At 38.5% G+C, this 22,094-nt stretch overlaps 1 protein-coding gene across 1 annotated transcript; it reads left to right on the top strand.

Moving 5' to 3' along the window:
* Positions 1-3,154: 3,154 nt before the first annotated feature.
* LOC580675 (sushi, von Willebrand factor type A, EGF and pentraxin domain-containing protein 1) lies at positions 3,155-16,443 on the top strand. Its single transcript, XM_030987750.1, has 11 exons — positions 3,155-3,339; positions 3,455-3,517; positions 9,533-9,656; positions 11,020-11,135; positions 12,078-12,266; positions 12,800-13,048; positions 13,374-13,619; positions 14,029-14,229; positions 14,731-15,303; positions 15,587-15,748; positions 15,985-16,443. The coding sequence occupies exons 1-11, from the start codon at positions 3,282-3,284 to the stop codon at positions 16,152-16,154; spliced, it is 2,151 nt and encodes a 716-aa protein (XP_030843610.1). The 5' UTR covers positions 3,155-3,281; the 3' UTR covers positions 16,155-16,443.
* The last annotated feature ends 5,651 nt before the right edge of the window (positions 16,444-22,094 follow it).

Here is a 22,094-nt window from a genome sequence, read left to right as displayed (position 1 = left end):
ACAAAACACACACCCACACAGAACGAACTAACAAACGAAAGAATTTCTTTTTCTCTTTCAAAGAGAAAAAGAAAAGAAGAAGAAAAAAGGGGAATAGGGGAGGGTGTAACGTTATAGACCACCCCCCCCCCCTTCCTCCGTCTCATTCGCCAAACTTCCGCGACTGTCGCTTCAACATTCCTCCTTCACCCCTCCCCTGAGCAAAACAATCAGCCGCTGCCCCCTATTGTATACAATAGTAGTATGTGGATACTGTACGATTTTCATTGTTACAAAGTTGAAAGTTGGTGCAGCCCGGCCCTATAGCCCCCACCAGACAGGCCTATTACAAAAATATCTTCAAACTCATATCTTCAAACTCCCTTTTCTGGGGAAGGTGTTACCCCCCCCCCCCCCCCCCCCTCCCGATCGCTGCCCCTGACCATGATCAATGTTTTGTGTAAAACGACTGATGATCAAACATGAGATGAATGGGATGGAAAGTCGAATGCTGTCGTATTACAAGACAAGTGGTGATAGTAAGGTCAGCAGTATTAGACCCCTCTGTATGCACGGACTCCTTGAAAGGTCGAGAAAAATGAGATTCAATTCAGAGGGCATTTAAAAAAAAAAAGATAAATCATGTAAGGAGTGGACCAAAGCATGATCACTTAGAGGTTCAATGTGCTTGATATTCTTAGAAGGACCAATCACATGACTTCTGAGAAATCCTGTAGTAGTAGTGCATGGCTGGAGAATGGTTAATGTGAATTATTGTCTTTGACAAAGGACGTTGTTGTACGAAGATATAGAGAATTTGAAAAATCTTGATTATTGTTCATTTTGTCATAGCATAGGGGTGTTGTGGTGTAGTGGTTCGTTCGCTTGACTCTCACTTTAATTAAGGATTGAGGGTTCGAATCCCAGCTCGATACTATTTCTTGATATCTAGAAATGATTTTCTGTTTTAAAGCAATGGTAACTCTTGATATCAAGAAATAGGAATAAATGTTCAAACGGCTTGCCATAAATACGCAGCAATACGCAAACCAAATACACAAAGCAGGTGTGACTGGTGCATTACTACTGACCTCACCATCCCCACTTTCTTGTAATACGACAGCGTTCGGCTTTCCCATTCATCTCCTAGCTCCCCTAGATAATGAAAATCTTACATTATCAACATATTACGATTGAATAATGACGGGGGCAGCCAGGCGTGGATCCACGGGGAGGGGGCCGACGGGCCTGCCCCCCTCCCCCGGTCAAACAAAAATTAATAAAAGTATATTTGTTTTAAATTCTCACGAATTAGGCACACACACACGCACCCGCACACACACACACACACACACACACACACACACAAATTCTCACGAATTAGCGCTCTTACCCCCCCCCCCCCCCGCTTATTCAACGGCTAGCTAAGTCGCCGCTAAATATTTCGTAAAAAATTGGACCAAAAAAGAAAAAAAACTGGAGGCAGTGGCTGATTGTTTTGCCCAGGGGAGGGCTAAAGGAGGAAGGTTGACGCGACAGTAGCAGAAGTTGGAGGGAGGGGGGGGGTTCTATATCGTCCACCCCTCCCAAAATAAAATAAGAGTTTGCATCTTGCAGTGTAAACGTCCTTTACTTGTATGTGACTTTTAGAGTATATTTTTAGATGACACAGGCAAGGTCAAATCAACGTTGAATCTTAGTATCCACATATTTGTTCCTACTTTCTCTTAATAGAGTCAAGCAAATTCGATTTCTTTTGGCGACGGTGGAGTTTCTGCTCGTTACGCGATGGAATGGAGCAATCGAGCGAGATTTTTCTTCCTTCTAAATCCTATACAGTGATACTTGATAACTTTAAAATCACTTCACACCCCCAAACGGTGTATTTTTGCCTTAGCTTACTATTCGCCATATCTTTAAAAACAAATCTCATTTTCCTGGGGGATTTTCCCTGAAAAACGCCATGGCCCGGCCATGCCATGGGAATATGTCCCCAGTTCCTCGAGATTAAATTACTGCTATCACGGACGACCTACTTAGGTATAAGTAGGTATAAATTAAGGTTCGGACCAAGCGTTAGATCAAAGATCATGTTGCCTCTGTTTACTTTAAAATTTATCTTTGTCTATTGTTTTGTGATAATCACATGATATCCTCCTTTGGCCACTTTGTAGTCTTTGTCCAAGCTTTATAGCAAAATTTGTCTTGCCTCTTGACTGAAATAAAATGTAATTTTGGGAATATTGGAACCAATGTCAATTACAACATATTTGTAAAATTGAAGTCGCCGCTGTTGCTGTTACTTTTTCCATACTTGCCAACACCCCAGTAAAACAGTTCCAACTCTAATACACCCCCGCACACAAAACACAAATATGAAACGAAGTTATTAGTAAATTGCAACTGAGAACAGCTATTATGAATCAATATTTGTACCATCCTAAAAATTAAAGGTGCTACATGCGTGTCCCCACTACCACATATTTGACGTATAGCAATCACCAAGCAAGGAGTTAATCACACAGCAGAAGTATAGTAGCATTAGACAAATTAGTTGTATTGGTAGTAGCAGCAATAGTAGTAGTAGTAGTACAGTGTAGTAGTAGAAATAGTAAAAGTAGTAGTAGTAGTAATAGTAGTAGCAGTAGTAGTAGTAGTAGTAGTAGTAGTAGAAGTAGTAGTAGCAGTCGCAGCAGTAGAAGTAGTAGAGGACGAAGAAGAAAAGGGGAAGAAGAAGAAGAAGATGATGATGAAGAAGAAAAAGATTAAAAGGCCATTAGAAGAACATTAACAGTCATAGAAAAGGGTATACAAGAACTTGAAAATAAACAATTAGCATGATTTTTTATTAAAACAAACTAAGGAAATAAATTAATCAATACGGCTGTTTACGATGCAAATATCTTTGACTTTAATAGTGATAATAAGTAATTATTGGTGTTTCTAGCAAAGTGTCATATCTTTGAATTTTTCCACAGTATTCAGGAAGTTTTTTGAAGAATATAATTTGAATTGGCCTTTCGTAAGAATTTGAATCGGAGATAATAATGTTTAATCTACAGTATCAGATAATTAAAACTAATGTACATATCCTGTTTGAGAGATAAGAAATGAATCGTGATCTACAGCATATAGGCCTACACGTAAGAACAATGTCCATCAATCACGTGGTTGGATTCATGAGGTTTAAAGGAGGTTAGAGCACGTACACCGACGGTCAAATATCACTTCTCTTTCTTTTCCTCGACATATTGGAAATAAAAGCTCTTTGATCTGCGGTCTGAGCCCGACATTGGTGCACGATGAAAACGACAGCCATCATTCTGTGCCTTTTTTGCATCACCCTTTTCCACGCCACAGGTTAGTATCGTGACATCTGAGGGATGGAACGAATTACCCTAAAACAACTCCGAGACAATGCTAATTAACAAAATGTTCCTCTAGTCAATTTACTTTGTCGTTGTTGATGTTTCAGATGCATGGAGTCGTCGGCGGCGTCGTCGATCTGACCCACCTCCACCACCTCCTCCACCTTCAAGTAAGTAGCATTCAATATTCATTGACCATGTTGGAGTGATAATGATCTTGATATGTTATGAATTAATGAAACAATAACTGTGTTCTGTTTCCTTAAAGTTGTTAGATATCAACCTTGCATCACTTGTAAGAACCCCTTTGTTTCTCTTCACTTCCTTTCACGTTTTTATTGAAGTGGAACCTGCTTTAGCGACCACCTCTACAGAAAGACCATCTGTCTATAATGACCACATTTTTTCCTTTGAAAAAATGTTATCAAGATTGATTTACGCGTTTCCCATGAGGTGTCTATACACATGTTTCATCGAACATTATACTATAGATCAGGCGCGTACGTAGGGGGGGGGGGGTGGTTGGGGTTGAACCCCATCCCCTTTACATTTTTGTGTTTTGAAGGAAACCCCCCCCCCCCTTATTTTTTTTGAATAAAATTTTGTTTTAATTTTTAAAAAAAATTGTGGTAATGGGTGACCCAACAAAAATGTCCTTTTACCCCAACCATTCCCCCCCCCCCTCCCCCCCCCCCGCATTCAGCGGCTGGCTGAGTCGTTGCGAAATTTTCAGCCCGATTGAAAAATTGAAAAATGTTTTTAAAAAAACCTTTAAAAAATACTGCGTACGCCACTGCTCTAAATACTTGTAGAAAATAGTCAGTCATTATTAGTCCGGCAGCCAAATCCAGATTATTGGCCTAACCTTGTTTTATGGTCTATAGTTTTTTTTTCAATGGATTTTGATTGCTTAGACCTTCTATTTCAAGAATCCGATTGCTGACACTCTGTCAGCCTTGAGCAATTTAAGATATATGACGTCATACAAAATGGCCGCCAAAGTACATGATTTTCCTTTAAAAATGAATAATAAATATATAATAAGGATTTTTTCTACAATTTTTGGCAGCCAAATGTCTGTATCTCTCTACGACCATCACTAAAAATATGTTTCGTGGTGTTGCATGGCTAGAGATGACCAGCTTATTTGCATATTTTGAAATAGCGCCCTCTATAAACATATTAATTTGAATAAAATATGTGTGCCAGCCAAATGCCAATTTCTTAAATCTATGTCACGTTGAAATCATATTAAATGCTTTTTGGGGGAAACAATTGCAGTTGTGCTGCATTAATCTTTCATCGTGTTTGGTACAAATTTAGATAGGGTAGGTGTGGGGAATGGAAGACCCTTTAGCAGATTTGCATAATTTACATAAACATGAACAATGTTACACATACAGACATTTTTGTATTCTCTTTAGTATTTTTTCTCTTTATTTGGTAACGAAATTGTGGTGATGATGTAACTGATTAATAAGATAACAATGATTAATGACGTCATCACCAAAGGTCTCTCATTACCTACATGTGTAGGTAATAAGGGACAGTTACAATTCAAGACATTTTAAATACAATTTGAATGAAAATGGGATTGTTATAGTTAGTTCAAACACTTTTTGAAAGATATACATGCAGCCAATGAACTTACTGTAATTTTGAAACGATTTTAAAACAATGGGGCCCAAAATATTTCTGTAGTTTTTTGTTTACAGTAATAAAGGTGCTCTCAAATATGTTAAAATACTTTCAGAATAATGTTCTGGCAATATGACTTTTACATTTATCAAACTCACAGCATAGAAACAACTTCTTAAAATTAAATGCATTCAAATTAGAATGGTGACACATTTCTGATCAGACACCATTCATAATGTGAATTGCAACACCCATTCACAACACACAGTGGCCATAAGCTTTCTGTGATGGTTGGCACATTTCATAAACTTCCTTTTAAAACTATTTTTTTTAAGAGCCACCCCTAAATATCTGCATACACCACAACATTCAGTGAAAATCGTGTTTTTATATCAGAGCAAAATTTTACGATCAAAATTGCTTATCTTGGTCAATTTTGCCAATTTTCTCGTAGAGAGAACGCACTGTAGTCTTCGAAATGAATTGGATATATGCAGTAGTGTTGTTGAAGGCCACATATGTCGCTATATCAATATTGGAGCCAACACGGACAGACAGTGATGGGTTCAAGCTTGGTGGTCTCCAATTCCCTACACCTACCCTACATATGTCAAGAAAAAATGGCTATGAAAGAATTTATTTTTCAACAAATCGGTGAGAAGTGGTTTAACGGCACACATTATTATTCAATTAATAGGCTTTATTTAGACCAGCATTGCTCCAACGTCAGTGAATGTGGATAAAGCAGTTGACATCTATACTAGACAGATGCATGATTTTCAAAAGAAATTACCTGGTGGATTCTATGTCACAATTTCCAAGAATGTTCAAACCGTGGCAGCCATGAAGAAGTCAATGTTGGGGTACGAAAGTCTATGAAAAGTTGATCTACTCCAGAGTAATAGGACTGCAGACAAGATCAAGAGAGGCCAATGTCAAGGACATTTTGTCATAAGAGCTTTCACCAGTCCCAACATCACTTTTTGATGATTTTGGAAACGAGCACTCCCATGTCAAAGACGGACTTATAGAATTTGACAAAAGTTGAGATGTCAGCCAGGCATCAGACACTGGAACAACCTTGTACAGTCATTGATGGTTGTGCTCTGCTGTGGATGAAAATCTGATGATGTTTGCTTGGTGTTTGACAGATCCGAGAGTATTTAGAGGTCATAACGGGTCGAGAGTCTTCCAACTCAGTCCCGCGTCACTGCTGCCCTCCAAGAAACTATCTCTTACTGTTCGTCGTCGTCGTCGTTGTCATATAGATCATGGCTCACCCTTGTGACCCGTTTGATGAGACCTTTTGATCGGCATCTGTCTCCTGCAATCCGGTAGAGTGTCTTTAGTATTTAGAGGGTGGCTAGTGATTTCCCTAAGGTCGTCAGTCCATCTGAGCTTGAGTCTTCCTTTGTTACGTGTTTCTTCAAAGGTACCTTGAATGATAATTTGTCAAGGTTGTCTCCTGATCTTCTGCTAACGTGACCAAACTATTGTAGCTTGTACTTGTCAATCCTGGTAGCAAGTGGCGGTTGATCTCCGATGATGGACATTAATTGTGTCCATTGGTGTTGTAATCTCTTCATGATATCCCAAGTAGCTTCCTCCAACACCACATTTCAAAGGCAGATATTGCCGAGCTTCCACCCTCCTTGACAATCATTGACCCAAGAACATTATATAAACTTGTCCACTTGATCAACTTCTTCTCCATCAACCACCATGCTCTGTTGCATGTAGTTAATTTCCACCAATCATGATCTTGGTCTTTTTCACATTGAGGTAGGGTCCAAATTATTCACTAGCATCCTTCACTCTTTTTTAAGGAGTTCTAGTAGTTCTTCTGATGTTCTTGTTATAAGTGTTGTCAGTGGAATACTGAGCAAAAACACTTAGAGGGGCAGAAAAACAATCTGCATCACCACCACTCTTACATGTTACATGCAGGCCCTGCGGAACTTTTTTTTAAAGCGGGGTGGGGGGGGGGGGGGTTGAAGTATTTACGATCAGGAAGAGAGGAGCGCAAATTGGCGTGGTGTTCATGGGACACAGCCCCCGGAAGCTCAAGGGTTTCAGGCATTTATTAACTGTAAGATGAACATATTTTGATACCTCATTTCACCTCTGGTCATTTTCTTTCTTTCTTTCTAGTTCTCTTTAACATACTTTATACAAAAAGTGAGGAAGGCTCGAGTCCCCTGAGCCCCGCTGTTCTGCGGACCCTGACATGTAGGCTTTTAAATAAGCATATTTTTTGCTTGACTGTGGATTTAGGATTTGTCATTTTCCAACATACGCTTAACAAATAATAATTTACTAAAAAGTGAGAAAAAACCCAGGAAAATCATGTCATTTCAGCAACATTTGTAAATCACTGGTATCGAATATATAAAAAAAAAAAACAGTTTGAATTTTGTTTGGGGGTTCAACTGTCCCCCCCCCCCCCCCCCATACCCTTCCCCATTAATACGCCAGAGAGTGTTGTATTGTCGGCGTATCTTAGGTTGGTGATCGTTCGTCCACCAACAGAAACTTGACCATAAAATGCCTTTCTCATGATGAATTCAGCATAGATGTTGAAAATTTATGATGATAGGTTGCAGCCTTGACGGACAACTTGACCAATAGTAAACCTTTCGGTGTCGCCATTCTCTGCTCTTACTGTTGCTTCTTGGTATTGGTAGAGCGACTGGATGAGTTGAATTATATGTGCTGGAAAGCCCATCTAGCTCATAATCTTCCATAGGCGTTTATGTTGTACGCAGTCAAAAGCTTTGGAAAGATCAATAAAGCTAGGGAGAGAAGTTGTTGAAACGTGTCTCTAGTGTTGCTAACTTCACTATCTTTTCATGACAACAAACTATAGTTGATCGACATCATAATTATATGCGCGAGTCTGCAGGATGATTGGGTGCTCAGAAATAGGCAAAAGCACAAGCACGCCTTTACCGTCAAGATGAGGTTCTTGTTGAAGTGATTCCAGTCAGTGATGTCATGCCAAGGAAAGGTCTGTCCACAACATAGTTATGATGAAGCAGGCAACATCAAAGAACAGCAAGCGATTGGAATTGATGCTAATGAGAAGATGTATGTTAGGGTCCTAGTGGATGACACAGACGTCTACGTACTACTTTTGCATCATTATCTACATGACGGACTTATAAAACGCCAATGAACATGGAGACGCCCCTTCACAAATCGAACTGTTATTGATGTTCCTGCCAATGTAGACAAGTTAGGAGATATCATTCCATCGATGTTGGCAGGACATGCGTTGACGGGATGCGACACTCTTGGGGCATACTTTGGCATTGGATAGGGTACAATGCTGAAAGTGATGAAGCAGAAGATTCGACTCCCTTAGGACTGAGTTGGCAATGTTGATGCAGTATGGTCATATGTCATCACTCAACCTACTCAATGCTTTGCTTCAGGTTATGGACAGTCAACAACCAACTGAATGTCAGAGGCTCGTATATCAACGTGTGGCTATCAAGGGTCCGAAGACTAGGAGCTCCAAATACCCCCAAACCTTGCCTCACTACCTCAAACTACTGAAGCGTTTGTAGAAAATGTTAAGAGAACTCATTTGCAAACATGCGTGTGGAAGCACGCATTACAGTCACGACCTTACTTTGCAGAATCAAGTGTTAAATGACACCCTCTTCTGCATGGAATATTTTAGGGTTCCCAACACTTTAAAGGGCTTTTAAACAAATTTCAAGATTTTGAAGCAAACTTATAAACGGATATAGTCCTGTATCGTAGTGGTAGTTCGTAATTTTTAGGTTACTTTAAAAGAATCTAGTACCTTAGAATACAAATCTAGTTTCTTAACGCTGTCACTGAAAATGGGCATTTATCACCATATGCCACCTCATATCTATGGGACAGAGAGCATAAAATTCAACCGTGTTTTCTTCGAGTATCAAATTACAAAATAAAAATAAATGTGCAGCACAATCTTTACTCACTGTATCCAGTGCATCTGACTCATGCCATATGATAATCTCATGTTAGAAATTGGTATTTGGCCATCATTTTGACCTATGCAAGTTAATGTGTCTATAGAGGGCGCCATTCCGAATTATGCAAATTTGCATATCATTTGTGATCATACAGCATCGCAATTTTTATTTAGTGATGATTCTAGAAAAAAATCAAGATATTTGACTGCCATTTAATGTAGTAAAATGCTGTTAAAACTTTTTATATCATTAATTTTGGTTAAAAAGGGGATTTTGGCGGCCATTTTGTATGACGTCACATATCTCAAATTGCTCAATGCTGACAGAGTGTCAGCAATCGAATTCTTCAAATTGATGGTCTAAAGGACTATAATCCGAAGAAAAAAAAACTATAGACCCTAAAACAAGGTATATCGAGATGGCTGCCGGACTATATGCGCCTGTAATGAAATATCTCTGAAAATGTAATTCGCAAAATGAACAATTCATTTCTAATTTATTCGATAAACTCATTTAGATCCCTCCATGCTCTCACCAATGACATTGATGTTTTACTCGGGCTTTTTTTTCTCCATGCAGATACGGCTCCCAGATTTTACAACTGCCCGCAGTCCCTACCTGTCCAGTATACTACTACCCCCACTGCGGTAGTCACGTGGGTTGAACCAACATGCACAGACACAGAATCGTCATGTACAGTAAGGTAATATTATTACGCATTATTACGTGTACTCATGTAGTTCTTGAACTTATGTTCCTCACGACAACTGTAATGCTTGTCAGAGGCTTGTCAAACATAGCAACAATTGACGTATACATGCAAAGTGATTCCATCTATAGATATTCATTACATGCATCGCAGGAGATTTGAATAATAACCAAAGGTTCTGGAGAGAAAATGCATATATTCCAATTTATTAGATAATATTTCTTTTGAGCGGGACTAAATATGACCAACCTGAAATACGGACTCAATATTAAGAGAGAGAGAGAGAGAGAGAGAGTAATGGACACATATTGAATTAAAACCAGTCGTAACCAAGGGTATGAATTGAATTGAAATTTATTTCTATCATCATCACAATATATATTCATATACAAATTAAGTGAAGAGGTGGAATATCATAACATATCCCCATATACATTGGCATAATGACATTCAAATTAAACAGAAAATATGAAAGTATAAACTATAGTAAAAATTTACAAAACTATTCGGATAGAGGCACTTTGGTGTAAATTTGGTAACATTACGAAAATGGCCTTTTTGAAAGCTTTAAACAGATCGACTTAGCAGCAGATCTTTCTTCGAAGTCTTCACAATCGTTGATACTAACATGTCCAGAAGCTTCGGCAAGCCTTTGAAAAGGATTGTCGACAACTTTCTTCCTCTTACCTGTTAATAATGTTATAATATTAAAAAAACAAGGAGCACAAGAAAACTCAAATCCATGTAAAACTATTTATTGGGTAGAAACATCAAAAAGGAAAGAAACTTTTCAAGAGGGATGTGCCAATGCCGATGCACCATTTAGTGATTGGTCGTTGGTAAAAAAACTAATAGACTTTGAAATGTGTCAAACACTTCCTATCTATGCCCCTTCCATCTTCAGCCGATTATATCTCCCCTCCCCCCCCCCCTCTCTCTCTCTCTCTCTCTCAATATTTTTCATATATGTTTCTGTAATGCTGCATCCTTCTCCTTTCCTGAAACATGTGGGTCTTTTGATGACGGTCTCATGTTTGCTCTCTTCATAATATCTCCTATACATACCCCCTCTCCCCCTTTCTCTCCTTCGTCGATCCATACCCCCCCCCCCCTCTCTTTCTCTCTTTCTCTCTCTCTCTCTCTCTCTCAATATTGCTCATATATGTTTCTGTTAATGCTGCATCCCTTCTCCTATCCTGAAACATATATAAATGGGTCTTTCGATGACTGCCTCATTTTTGCTCTTTATAATTTCTGCTACACATACCCCGCCCCCTCTCCCTCTTTCTCTTTTTCTTCGATCCTTACCCTCTCTCTCTCTCTCTCTCTCTCTCTCCCTCTCCTTCTGCTCCTGCAGCCGAAGTGGTCCTCCATCTGGGTCTTCTTTCGGCGAAGGGACACACAGCATCGCATACACCGCCACTGACACTAGTGGATCGTCTACATCTTGTACCGTTTCCTTTACTGTCAATGGTAGATATTTACTTCTTTAATCACCAGTCAGCAACAAATAATATTTATTTAAATATTTAAATATCGACCGACATAAATCTGTCGAATCACGTCTTACGTCAAGTTACAGGGCTAATAATTACCCGGGTTACCGCTGCCTCCTCTTAATTCGAACAGCGAGTTCGTCTGTATTTGTATGATATATTATCTAGTACAAATACGGATGTTAGAATCTTTGATATCCAACTATGCTCTGGAACCATCCATTACGTTTTACTCTACAAGTATATCGCCCCTCCCTCCTTGTACAAATAACAACACATAGTATTGAATTCGTCAGATATGATAACCAAAGGTGTATTTCACTTTGTATTTGACCTTAAAGATAAACTCCAGTTCTGGTAAAAAAAATATTAAAAAAATTCTCACAGAATCAAACGAAACTTACACTGAATGTTCAAGGTTACAAATAAATGACATGTGCCAAACAATTTTGGAAGAAAATGTATACTGGCTGAGTAATGAGTATAGAAAGACAGGGAAATCAAGGTAGTACTAGCCCCGACACCATGTGTGTTGTCCTATATATAGCTTCCTGTGTACAGTGCTTGTTACTTTACCAAGACTCGGCCAAATTTATTATGATTTTGATGACTCCAGAACCTTGCAGTGCACACCAATTCTTACATGCTACATGATCAACTGTTTCTGATCCATTCCACACCTTTTCTTTCACAATGCAATCGCATTACCAGAACTCACCTTTATCTTTAAATAAGCTAGGTCTTATATATTGATTTGGAATCAACTTAGATGATGGACCTTATATGAGGCCAAATATAAAATCAGATGTAACGCAGAGGCCGGCAATAAAGCTTGGGCCTGCCAAAACATAGAGTTTATATTAATTTGAATTAATTAAGAAGAAAATAACTCATCTCCACATTGGGGATATCTTTGCAGTGATACGCTGCAGTAGTCCTAGTTCTCCTCAACACTGTACCATGAGTTGCACCAAGTCCAACTCTGTAGGGTCAGTTTGTACATACCAGTGTGCCACTGGACTTACTCTATCGGGGTCATCTCAACGTGTTTGCCAAGAGGTTAGTGGTAACGCGGCCCAGTGGACCGGCACCCAACCCACATGCACAGGTAGGAACACATTTGATACTAAGTGCTGTAAATGTGTTTACTGTTTACTCTTTGTGTTTTTTTAACAGGACTGGTATAATAAACCATGAAATCACTTTCTTTTAGATGTCTTCGATATTAGTCGATTACCAAAAAGCGTAAAGGAGTAAATTCTCACCTATTTTAAACTATTTTGCAAATGATTTATAACTGGATCAAATACACTTTTTGATTTGGATGACGTGATACTCTCCCTCTTCCCCTATCTCACTCTTTTTAATGGTTTCATTGATTGTTGTTTATTTAATTTGATGGTTAAGCAGGCGAGATATGTTTGTAAGTAGTATGCAGGAGATATGCGCTTTTAGTAGTCTTATATCCACTGGAATGAATGACTTACTCAAGGGTACCAAGGCATTGACTGGGAATGACTCAGGTTTCAACCATTATTATAATCATGGTTGAAACCTGTGATTGTCCCCCAAGATGTACCACATTCATTAAGGGTCTCTTCTGAACACGAATAATCTTTTTTTTTGCTTGTGATTGTTTAGATGATCATGCACCAACCATTTCGCACTGTCCAAGCTCTTTGGTCGCCCACCGGACTGAGTACTGGGGAGTGGAAGTCACATTCTCAAAACCAACGGCTACGGACAATTTCGACCAGACGCTGCAGACATGGACAGTTCCTGCGGACCTCACATCGCCTTACAACTTCACTGCGGATACTACTTGCGAGTATCACTTCCTGGACGACACGGGGAATGCTGCCTTGTGCACTTTTGATGTCGAGATACACGGTAAAAAAGTGTTTTGTTTTGTTTCAAATGCCAACGCCTTTATTTAACAAAGAAGGATCACAATCTGTCAGAATGTACTTCTCAAATAAAAGGACAAACTCCCTTGTTTATGATTAACTACACCAAAAATAAAGCTCTGTCACAAAGAATGTGTACACTCAATTGAATGAAGTGAAAAATAACTCGAAACAACTTATATAAGGAAATAAAAAGAATTCCTTAAAAACCCACTGAAAATAGATTACAGATCCACAACAATTTATACGAAACACAAAATCTTCCACATTAATTATTAATGATGTTTTGTTCCTTCTTTTACTGATAGATACGGTTGTACCCGAGTTTTTAACGTGCCCACCAGACCAAATTTTGCGGACAAGCTTGGATATGACCCCAGTAACCTGGGATGAACCGACATATAGGGAAATCACCGGGGTTGAGGTGCGACTCGTCTGTAACTATGGTAGTAACAGCGTTCTGTTGCCATGGGGAATTAACCACGTGATATACACCGCTACTAATATGAAGAATGGACTGAGTGGGATCTGCGACTTCTATGTCAATATCGAACGTAAGCATGTGTCTTTGATTACCCGATAACAATAATGTTCAAGATGAGTGCTGTCGATATAAGCTCATATTTCTATATAGGCTTGAACAAGTTAACTTTCTGGTACTTTGACGTCAAGTTTCAATCCGAAATGAATGCACTCTAACTATGTGCAGACTGAAATAATATATATTGACTTGAAATTAATCAATTCAAGTATAAGATACTTACTTATCAGTGCAAAACGTTCAAGGGACGTAACAGTATTAAAGCGGGCAAAATATAGTTAGAGGTAGCACATTATTATGATACGTTAGCAGACTATATACAATGCAATAAACACTAAAAGCATTTAAGGATGTTATTCGTGTCAGCAATTGCCATCGCCCGGCCAAAGAGCTTTATCATATCTGTTCATTCTTGGTGACAGCAATGCCATGTCTAAAGCTTCGCACACCTGGCCACGGCGCCATATCTTGTGATACCTGGGCCTACGGTCGATACTGCAGCATGTCCTGTAATGATAACTATGACATCCCTGCTCCTAGTCCATTCCAACCTGCTACCGATGTGTTCACATGCGGCTCATCTGGACAGTGGAATCCTACCTCGTATGTGCCTGACTGCTCACGTAAGTTCAGGATAGGATACCAGCAAATCCATCAAGGAGGAAGAGTTTTTTTTTCCTTTAAGGTACAGTCTTATGTTGATAAAAGATGGGTGAGATTCTCTCCAGAATTCCTCATAAATGTGTATTAGCATCGTTCTTACAATAGACCGAATGTTAAAGCAGGTCCGTATTGTTGTCCGTATATGAGAACTTCTTTCCCCAATAAATCTCAACTTCTGAAAATCTTTCGCAAAAGGAGATTTGCACATAATACAGCCTAAGTAGATTGATGTTAGGCCTCGTAGTAAACGTAATTAAAGAATCACTCTCTTTCATATTTGATTCTTAATAACTTGGCCCCGGCTTCCTTAGGTACCGCTAGATTTGACATCTACATAATTTGGCATCGACCTTGTAATTCTAATGCGGACTAGATGGTTTATTTAACAATGTAATGTGAAATAGATGTTAATTGAACACAAAATATGAAACCTCTTCCTTCATGTTCTAATTTTAATCTAGAAATGCGAGACCCCACTAAGATCAACCTTCCGACAGACCTGCTCTACTACAGTGGCCAATGTGGTAGTCCAGCTACCTTGTCCGACATCGCACAGTCCTTCATCGAGACTATCGAGAAGTCCGTCCACAGTGACATCTGCAAAATGAATGAGGACTGTACGGTCGACAACGTCGCCATCACCTGCGGCTGGCCGACCAGTCGTCGAAGAAAGCGTGCGCTGGTCGGACGACGTCTACGCCACAGTGCCAAAGAATCGCCTGTAGAAGACATCGAAAAGACTGCTGACGACATCGAAGAAAGTCTATTCGAAGGCCTCCAGGAGATGCGCATCTCGATGAAGTTAGGTGTCGGTGTATTTAAAGTCAATGACGTGAAGGTGGCACAGGAGAAGCTTCAGGATCTGGCAAGAGAAGTGTTGGACATCACCGTCTCTGAAGATAGCGGAAGGTTCAGCTTCTTCATGAAACCTCATTCTGAACGTGAAGATGCGCCAGACGCCTACTTATTGATCAGCGAACACTACATAGATTGCCCTGATGGTTACGTTGCTGGTCGCAATAACACCAGCTGTGGTAAGTTAACCAACTCATATGATGAAGGATATAGCCATATTCTTGATTAAATGGTATCATACTGGCATTTTATGACAATTTTCTCTTTCAAGAACAAATTGTGTATAAATTGCGATCAAGAGATCGATACTGGGACGCTATTAACGATTGCGGGCTGACGATACAAGAGACTCCAGTCCTTCACACAATTTTCCACATTAGAACATTTAAAAAAAAAAAAATCTTCTTCTGGCCAATAAAGCTAGACTAATTATGGTAACATATTTTGTTGTTCCCTTCAAAGTCGCTTGTACGACTGGTCACTACTACGACACCAAATCTAGGGCATGTCACCAATGTGGTTATGGACTCTACCAGGACGAGTATGGTCAGGTGAGCTGCAAGTCATGTGACACCGGTCAGGCTACCAAACACAAGGGCAGTCCCAGCAAGGCTGATTGTGAAGGTAAGCTGTACAAATACTATAGTAAATTAAAAAGAATCCACCTCAACTCATGTGGAAGCAAAATGTAAACATTAAAAGTTCAGTAATTCGAAGAATTTACGCTATAACCAAACTCGAAGTTGTTATAAGTATAAAAAGTAAACTCATTTCATTTTAAGCTAAAACTGATGGAATGCTGTATAATGTAAAACAACTATCAAATAAAACATAGACACTTTTGATTATGTATTTTACAGATCAATGCGAAGCAGGCCAATTTTCAACATCCGGCTTATCTCCTTGTATTCAATGCCCCCTGCACACGTTTCAGTCGCTGATTGGACAGACGATGTGCTTTGAATGCCCGGATGGAAGAAAGACATGGAACAGAGGAGCATCAGACGTAGAGCAATGTGTCCACATCTAACACTGATGAGAAAAGATGACTCCCAAAATAGAATGTTTTCCGTTTTACGAAAGTTTCCATCAATTCACTCAGGTTGTATTCTCTTCAGGTTGTAGTCTGAGGGAAATGGCCAATATGAAAGCAAGAACTATTGATATACAGTGATTATATCACTTCTGCATGGTCACATTTTATAAGGCTCATTAAAAATTAAAAAGTTTGTTGTTACGAAGGTATAGGTAAGAGACATGGCAGGAGTGTGAAGATTCACCGATTTCACAAGCAAGTATAGCATGCTTCATTCTCTGTTGTATAACTGTTCCAATGCTTTACAAGTTACTTACAGCCTTTTCACACACAGCTAAAATTCTATAAACATGATTAGTTTAAAGGGCTTTAAACTAATCACCTGAACATTACGACATCATTCACACACAGAAATTTCGGTTCGATCGTTAATCGTTTCGTAATTAACTACTGCTCGTAAAATGCGCAGTAGTGCCATTGCGCATTGAAGGTCATGTCATATCAATCAAAGCACACGCTCCATCCAGTTTAAACACGTCTGAAACACGTTTAAACACGAATAACCTTTCACACACAAAATGTCAAGCTCTCTAGATACGAACTTCGTATCTGCAGCCTGCTTTTAGGGGCGTATGAATCGCGACTTCGTATCTATCCCAACATCGTATAAACGATGTTCACACAGGGAAAATTTTCTATGAACATGTTTAAAACTGTTGAGTTAAACACGTTTATACTAATCATCTCTAGATACGATGCATTTTAGCTGTTTGTGAAAAGGCTGCTAGTCATTTTCAGACAATTATTAGTTGAATGATTGTTAACGCAAATTTGTATTCAAAAGAAAATTTGACGGGATAACCCTTTGAACTATGTTTGCCTTAAACTATAAATATTGAAAGTTGTTAATGTAACATGATGCCTTTGTTTTTCTCCAACACGGCAGGAATATTCCGTTTAAAATATATAATAAACTAAATTTTACAGCATATATGGGCATACTTAACGTGGCAGAGAAGAAGAAATCTCTCGTAAAGTGACGTATGAAATAGGTACAAATATACTGAGTTTCAAATCATAATTTTCGTTTAGTTATAGCATAAGTTTCAAGTAAACATTACGGTCAGCAGCGTTCCGTTATTATTTTCTATTCTGTATTTTATACGAACTTAGTCCATTGTTTCTGTGCCAAGTAATGAATTTATATGTATATTGTACATGATTGAAACGGAAATAAATAAGTCTATTAATTTGAATCAGATCAAGCCTGGTATGTACAGCCTTGTATTGTATCATCGCACGTCCAAGGTATTTACAACATTAAAATATACCGTATTTCCTAATCTAGTGTCAGATTCAGATTTAAAAATAAAACGTTTCCTTTTTGTATCATTTTTTTTTGTATGAATAGAAACTCAATCGAACAATTACCAATATTCATATTCATATTTATTTCATTTCCAACAGAAAGGTAAACAAAGATATTACATTTTTTTTCATACATGATTTATTTTTTCAGGAAACTATACAAATAAACATTGCACATAATAAATTTTTTACAAGAAATTCTTAATTTCTGAGGAAATGGGGGGGGGGGGGGGTCCACTAAATGGAGGGAGGGGCGGGGTCCCTAAAACGCGTGGGTTATGATGGGATTGTCACCTACAGGTATATACAAGTTACATACATATTTAAGCCTCGGTCAAAAATGCCATTACGAACTGCTACGAACGCCGTACGAACGATTTTCAGACAATGGAAATTCGGAAAGACAATGGAAAAACAGGGAGATTCGTACGAACGCATCGTTCGTACGAACCTTTGTGACCGTAGCTTTACATAAACATGCTCAAAACACTTTACATGAGTACATACAACAGAATAATTATTTTGCTCTCCAAGTGCATACACTGTAATTTTTGTGTGTAAAGCTGTGTAAAATTATTCAAAAAGTTGTGCACCACATGTAACATAGTAGGTAGTCCTACAAAACATTGGTTAATATATAGGTAGTACAGTGAAACCTGCTTCAACGACCATCTGTATAGAAGGACCATATTTTATGTTTCCCTTGAAAATCGTTTCTCATTGAAATACATACTAAGTGAACCTGTACATGAAGATCACCTGCTCATAAAGACAATTCTTGTCTCCCTTGAACGGTCTTTAGTATCAGGTTTTACTGTATATTAAAAATATACGATATTGGCGTTGCGTTTAAATGCACATGTAGTTCCTTCCTGGAAGATATAAACGTAGAGTATATATGGCTGTATGTATTTATGTTTTTTTGTATTCGTTCGTGTATTCATATGTCGATGTATTCAGTCATTTATTTATGGAATCAATATTAACATTTTCATTATCATTATCATCAACGCTGTTCTTCCTGAGGGCCCTGCAATTATTATTTCCCTATATAGCAATTGACAAGTACATTGACATATGAATACATGAACGAATTAAAAAATAAGCGCATCCGATTTTATATACCGAGAAGTACTGCTCTCCTTTTGTATAAATCGTTAATTCAACCAATCTTTGACTATTGTTGTACAGTCTGGAGAAATGGCAATGAAAGCCAGCTAAATCGTCTCCAAGTTTTACGGAATATAGAGCGTTAAGGTACGTTTTAGAGGTAAATAATCGTTTCAATAGAGCCACTTTGTATAACACGCTAAATGTCGATCAACTCGATGAAAGATGGAATAAGGAGTCAATTTTACTTGTATTCAAATTAGTTAATAACATAGCCCCACCCTCACTATGCTCACGGATCCATTTTAAATCACACAACTACCTGTTACGTAATATCGATTGCCAAATTCAACTGCCACGACCACATACAAATTACCTCAGAAAGAGCCCTCTCTATTCAGCCACAAAACTTTTCAATAACCTACCGGCAAACATCCGATTAGAAAATAGCCTGGGAACATTCGCACGTCTTATATCCCTCTCTTAAATAATACACCCCCTCCATCGTTTCTGTTATCCAAGTAATTTTTAATTCATTTTGTTTGTTTTCATCTTATTATGTTGTTATGATAATGTTTATGATTTCTTTTGTATATAATTTTGTATTCGTTTACTTGTTGTGTTCAATTGTTGTTCACGGCCTTGCTGAAAAGCAGCTTCTAGCTGATAGCAGGTTTTTTAACCGTGATTAAATAAATAAAATACCAACAAAAAAAAATACAAAAAATACTCAATTTCACCTGGCTGGAGAATGGTTAATGTGAATTATTGTCTTCAACGAAGGACGTTAGTATCGAGCTGGGATTCGAACCCTCAATCATTAATTAAATTGAGAGTCAAGTGAATTAGTCATTACACCACGAGACCCCTATGCTATGACAAAATGAACACTAATCAGGAATTTATAATAATCAAATTCTGTATCTCTCCGTACAATTTTCTTCCCTGATGTTGCTGCTTACAGTGATTAGATAAGCATTTGACAAGAGAATTTTTTTTCTTCTGATGTGCGATTTTTCGGCATGTCAATAAAATTAATAGATACAGATAATATTTGTGGCGTGTAATTTGTCTTACAAGACATTTATGTGTTTATTGCATGTGACACGCACTTGGAAACCGCAAAGTCCGTTGACAATCCCAGCTGACTATTGCGTCACAATACTAGCGCTTGTGAATATTACGTCATAATCAAGTTTTATTACGTCATGATGATACTGACCTAGTTCCACTACGCGCGTCGAGTGTCTGCCACGCGCTGTCATGTCACGCCAATGCCTGCATGGTTGAACGAACTTTTAGATATAAGGCCGCATGTTTTCAGATGCGCATGTATTGTTGCGTCACTGACTGCGCTGTGCGCTCACAATACATGTAAACAACTTTGTGCAGAGCGTTTTAGTCATTAATAAGAAGTTTCTGGGCACCAAATTTTAAGAGCATAATTCTTTGTATATTGCGATTGCATTCGCGCTCTCGGTAGAATAAAATACGTAAACGCTACGGCAGTTCTTGCATGATTGGGTTGTGTCCTAGCTGGTCTGGAGGCTTACCAAAGATGAAGTCTTTCCTTTTGCCTAAATGAATTTTATGAAAGTATGCATCACATATAACTTACCATCATAAAAATGTGTCCTTTACAATAATTATTGTCTAACATAACTCTTGAAAGATTTTGTATATTAATTTTATGTAAACTTATTCAAATTACTGTTTCAAATCAACTGACCTACCGGACACATAGGCCCAAGTTCACAAAGGAGGTTTAAATTCAAACCATGTAATGGTTTAAATCTGCAATTACATAACCAATGGTCTAAAATCAGACCAAAATAAGCTCGACACGGCCAGAGGTCCAATATTAGACACGTACGTGCAATGCAACTTGGCTAATTTTAAACCATGTGTTATGTTAATACGGGTTTAAACCATGCGTTAAGTTTAAACCTTTTTAAATTCGGCCACAAAGTCTGGTTAACAAGGCATGTACTCGCCAAAATGCTTTGACCTTTCGATGCATAAGATTCTAAGAAATATGGCCATTTAAGTTAAGTGACCATAAGACACACCCCCCCCCCCCCCGTGCATGTGGAGGGAGGGGGGGGGGGTCACTCTCATATACAAGTGCTACCCACCCGTGTCCATCAACCTCTGAAATGGACCCTAATGGCGTATGTAAGAAGACGTCGAAACTTGTGAACCTGAAAAAAGTACCATTTTTCGGTTGGTTTTTAATTCTCAATCAGTGCTTAAAAAACACCCCTTTTTGAAGAAATTGTCGACGACGCCGTATACTTTATGTGAAAAAGACACCATTTCGACGCTTTTTCTGGATGCGAGTGCGTAGACAGTCATGTTATGGGGGGGGGGGACACCCCCCTCCCCTCGACATGAGACGAACAAGCTTATATATCGCATTATTTTGTCAAACGGGAACAAATGATTTTCCCAAAAGGAACTCTCCACATCAACCTGTTTTCTTCTGTCTTTGTTTTCCTTCCTATTTTATTGTTCTTCTTGTTATTCTCTTTTTCCGGCTTCTTTTTCTTCCGCTTCTTCTTCTTCTTTTTCTTCCGCTTCTTCTTCTTCTCCTTAATTGGCTTTTTTTAGTTTATGTTCTCTTTTGTAATGATATTTCCGTTGCTACCACCAATGCTTCTAGCATTGTTGTATATATCATCGGACCGCCACATGATGACGACCATTGTTATAATTGCTAGTAGTAGTAGTAATATTGTAATCATTTCTTTTAATAACTATTAGGATTTACTGTTTTTATTATTTTTTAAAATATCATTATCATTAATATTATTGTATTAGTATAGATCTAGTTGTTGTTGTCATCATCATTAATTTTATCGCAGAAACAGTTAAATATTATATGCACAATAAGTCGACCCCTCCAATCGTGTTTTCATGTACAAACTTGTAGCTTGTTGTAATAAGCTCTACTAATGCTACGGTCACAAATGTTCGTACGAATCTCCCTGTTCCTACGAATTTCAGAGTTCGTAGAGATTCGCAGATGGGGCATATATTCTTACGTGCTTCTTACGGAGTTCGTACGAACGCCGTGTTATTCGCAAGAACAACTCAAGACCTTCTTGAGAAACGAAGTGATTTTCGGTTATACAATGGCCCCAGAGTTCGTACGTTTTCGTAAGAACGCCTTGTGTTCTTCTTACGTCAGACGTACGCCAATCTTACGAGTTTTTGTTCTCGTAAGGTGGTCGTACGTTTAACTCACGGCATTCACAAGTCATTCGTAAGAAGAGCTTAAGAATTTTTTCCTATTTGGTCGGGTTGCAAAAAAGCGCTGCCGTATACTGTCGAAAATTCTATGACTGTTGAAAGTTTGATATTACACGATGACAGTATTGCCAAGAAGACTACAACTGCAACTGCAACTCCATAAAGTGTTTCTTGAACTTGCTGTTAGCATATCTGTTACTTCCT

Source organism: Strongylocentrotus purpuratus, unplaced genomic scaffold, assembly GCF_000002235.5.
Source record: "Strongylocentrotus purpuratus isolate Spur 01 unplaced genomic scaffold, Spur_5.0 spur5_contig_839, whole genome shotgun sequence".
Classification (NCBI taxonomy): Eukaryota; Metazoa; Echinodermata; class Echinoidea; order Camarodonta; family Strongylocentrotidae; genus Strongylocentrotus; species Strongylocentrotus purpuratus.
Note: the sequence above shows the minus strand (reverse complement) of the source record. Positions and strands in the feature narration are given on the sequence as shown.